Source organism: Dromiciops gliroides, chromosome 3 (genome assembly GCF_019393635.1).
Source record: "Dromiciops gliroides isolate mDroGli1 chromosome 3, mDroGli1.pri, whole genome shotgun sequence".
Lineage (NCBI taxonomy): Eukaryota > Metazoa > Chordata > Mammalia > Microbiotheria > Microbiotheriidae > Dromiciops > Dromiciops gliroides.
In genome coordinates this window covers 261,824,121-261,827,762 of record NC_057863.1, presented here as the reverse complement: position 1 = coordinate 261,827,762, position 3,642 = coordinate 261,824,121, and the positions used below count along the sequence as shown (strand labels likewise).

At 37.7% G+C, this 3,642-nt stretch overlaps 1 protein-coding gene across 1 annotated transcript; it reads right to left on the bottom strand.

Moving 5' to 3' along the window:
• Nucleotides 1–374: 374 nt before the first annotated feature.
• Nucleotides 375–1,046, bottom strand: CLDN17 (claudin 17). Its single transcript, XM_043990721.1, has one exon. The coding sequence runs from the start codon at nucleotides 1,044–1,046 to the stop codon at nucleotides 375–377; it is 672 nt and encodes a 223-aa protein (XP_043846656.1).
• Nucleotides 1,047–3,642: the final 2,596 nt, after the last annotated feature.

Here is a 3,642-nt window from a genome sequence, read left to right as displayed (position 1 = left end):
TACCAGTAAGAACTCTGACTTTTATTTCTTTCCGCAATTGTTGATTTTTATAAAGAGTCATTTTCTCAGAGGCAAGAGTTTCCATCATAGGACAAAGAAATTATATGGACATGCCCATTAGACATTTTAGGCAGAAGTGGACATAGAGATGAAGATTGCTCAGGTTCAACAAAAAGCAAATCATTTAAAATTAATTGGCTGCCTATATAAAATCATTTCCATTCTTAACTCTGGTGACAGAACATAATCCTTTACATATTCTACCACAGTTTATAACTAGTTACAGACCAACCTCTCCCTCTTTCCATTCATACAGTTTCAAGAAGGAGATAAGCAAGACCTTCACCTAAGTCCATATTCTGAGCCAGCAGGTGCTAGACATAACTGGTAGAGGTCTTACTTGCCATCATTTTTTGGTGCTGAGGTTCATACTGCACTCGGTGTCCTGTTGATGAATATCTGTGCCTCCTCATTCTTCTTTTGCAGAAACAAACACCACAGAGAAGAGCCCCTCCAATAAGGAGAACTGCTGCACTTGTCCAGCCAAGGAAGAGAGCAGCACCCAGTTCCCGTTTCTGTCCTACATGAATAGCTGGGTTGTAGAAGTCCCTGATGATGAGATTGGCTGTCCAGGACACAGGAATCAGAGTGATGATGCCTGTAACAATGAAAAGGACTCCAGATGCTCCCAGGAGGTAAGCCTTGACTTGCTCATTAGAGCCAGTACACCGGGCTTGCTTCATACTGAAGATGCCAACAAGCAGGGCAATCAAGGACAAAGCAATTGCCACACACATCAGTGCCCGGGATGCTTCCAATGCAGGTGGGAGAGCCAAAAGAGAGCCATAATATTTGCACTGCCACCTAACATGTACTTGTTGAATACAGTTCATCCAAAGTCCTTCCCAGATCCTTTCAAATATCACAATGTTGCTGCCAATGAAGGCAGATACTCTCCACTGAGGCAGCAGAGTTGTAGCAAGAGTCCCAACCATTCCAAGGAATCCAAGAACTAGTCCAACAATTTGCAGGGGATAGAAACCCATATCTTTCTTCTAGAAGACAGTTGTACTTTAATGGCAGAAGCCAGAGTTTTGAAATTTCTTACAATTTCTTATAGTCTCTTGTAATTTTTCACCCTGATACTGGCTATAATATGAGTTCAAGTAGCAGAAGGAACCAAATTCAGAGAAGCTAAACTACCCACTGTATTAAACATGAATTATTTTTTTACTCACATGCTCATTTCTATATGTATAATTTTCCTTTTAGGTGTAATAGCTTTCTAGCCAATTAAAAACCAGGCAGTGGCATATCAAGAAATATCACATTCAGATTCTAGTATTTCTCATAGTATTATTGTATTAGTAATGCTATAATTAAGTGTTAAAGCCTCTGTTGTGGCACAATAATTACAGAGTTGAAGACTTCCTGCTTGAAAATTGCTTTGTTATAAAACTGAAAAAGGTTGAGCCACAATCGAAGAAAATGTCAAAACACCATTAGTTCTTTGGGTTTATTGTCAATTTATCCTTATTTAATATTGATCCTTGTAATTTTGGACAAAAGGTATAGTTTTAAACCTTCTATTAAAACTTGTTTAAATTAGACAGATGCATTATAAAAGAAAGGTTTTTAAATAAGATTGCTAGATTTCACAGCTTATCCTCCAGGAGGAAAGGAGAGTTAATGAAATAATCCTATTTATCGCTGACTTCTTATTGGCCAAGTCATATCTTCTTCTGGTGTGTTATAACAACAAAACAATTGCCAAAACAGAAACTTCATTAAGTTTTTTTTTATTTAAATAATTGAAGCATCTCCTGAAATAATGTCTTGGTTGGTGATGTAAAAATTATGTTAACAAGCTAAGTCAGATCAAATTAATAAGCATTTATTAAGTGCCTGTTATTTTCTGTTAGGCAGTGGCATTAAGTCCTGGGGATATAAAGAAAGGAAAAAAACCCAGCTCTGCTCTCAAGGGACTCATAGTCTGTTGGGGGAGACAACATGCAAACAGTCATGTACAGAAAAGATATGAAAAGGATTTATTAGAGACAATTTCAGAGGAAAGGCATTAGAATTAACAGGATCAGGAAAGTCTTCTTGAAGAAGGTGGGATTTTAGCTGAGACTTGAAGAAAGCCAGGAACAGCTGGGTGGCACAGTGGATAGAGCACTGGCCCTGAAGTTGGGAAGACCTGAGTTCAAATTTCACTTCAGACACTATATGTGCGACCCAGGGAAAGTCACTTAACTCCCATTGCCTTAAACATCCATGGTCATCTCCAGTCTCCCGATATGTATCTTTCCACTGGACCCAGATGGCTCTGGAGGGAAAGAGTTGGTGACCTTGCACAGCCCTCCCTCACTTAAATCCAATTCACTGCAAGTCATGCCATCACTCTGATGTCATGGTCCTCTTCCAGAATGAAGGACAAACAACAACCTTGAAGGAAGCCAGGAGGCAGAGATCAGGAGAGAAAATAGGATAATTGTCAATGACAGAAAATTACTTAGAATTAGAATGAAGATTTTTTTTTTTAAAGATAGAAGGAACCTTGAAGATCATTTTACAGAGGAAAAGAGCAGGAAAGGGACTTGTCCAAGGTCACAGCTATTTCATGAAATTTTTTCCTAACTAACAAACTGATGGAGTTTAATTTTGAAACTTTTAAACAGATCTACTTTTGAAGAATTTAAAACTTCAAGGGCAGTTTTCTTTGCAACAAACATTTAGTTTATTTTTTCCAATTACATGTAAGGGTAGTTTTCAACATTTATTTTCATAAGATTTAGAGTTCCAAATTTTTCTCTCCCCTTCCCTTTTCTCCCCCCTCCACAAGACATCAACCAGGTTATATATGAACAATCCACAAGTGCTCTTTTTTATCAATTCTTTCTATGGGAGTGGAGAGTTTGCTTCATCATTAGTCCCTTGGGATTGTCTTGGATCATTGTATTGCTGAGAGTAAAGTCATTCACAATTGCTCATCAAACAATACTGCTGTCACCATGCACAACGTCCTCCCAGTTATGCTCACTTCATTATACATCAGTTCATATGAGTCTTTCCAGGTTTTTCTGGTATCATCCTGTTTATTATTTTCAAGGGCAGTTTTCAATGATGATAAAAGAGGCAACATTTTCAGTATATCATAGTGGGAATCTGTTATCAAGTGCCAAATTTGGATTGTCATCTTTAACTGTCGTTTCTATTATCAATCACCAAATTTGAGGTCTTCTTCTCTGTGGGGGTGGGCGTGGGGTTAGGTCCTGGAACAGTGAATGACCTTTTGTACTGCATCTCTTCCCTCCTGCCTCAGGAATATGACTAACAAAAATAGTTTGGTATAGTTATAAGACTTTATCAAAAGAAAATATAAGTAATAGGCACTCAGTTAAAGTACATGTAATTCAGAGTCCAAGTATGTCCAGTGAAGTGGGCATTTAGTGTGGCCATTACACTGGACATAGCCCCACTGCTAAAACCTTTCACTAGACAAAAAACATATATAGAAATAGATCAATGGAACAAAATAGAGATTCTAAAACAAGCAACTTAATGTAGAAAAAGATTTTTATTTTTGTTTTGGATTGGGCCTGTGGTTTCATTGGTATAGGAAAATTCTCATAAGGAAAC

Coding starts and splice junctions, on each gene's coding strand:
- CLDN17 (XM_043990721.1), bottom strand. CDS start 1,046: ATGGGTTTCTATCCCCTGCAAATTGTTGGACTAGTTCTTGGATTCCTT.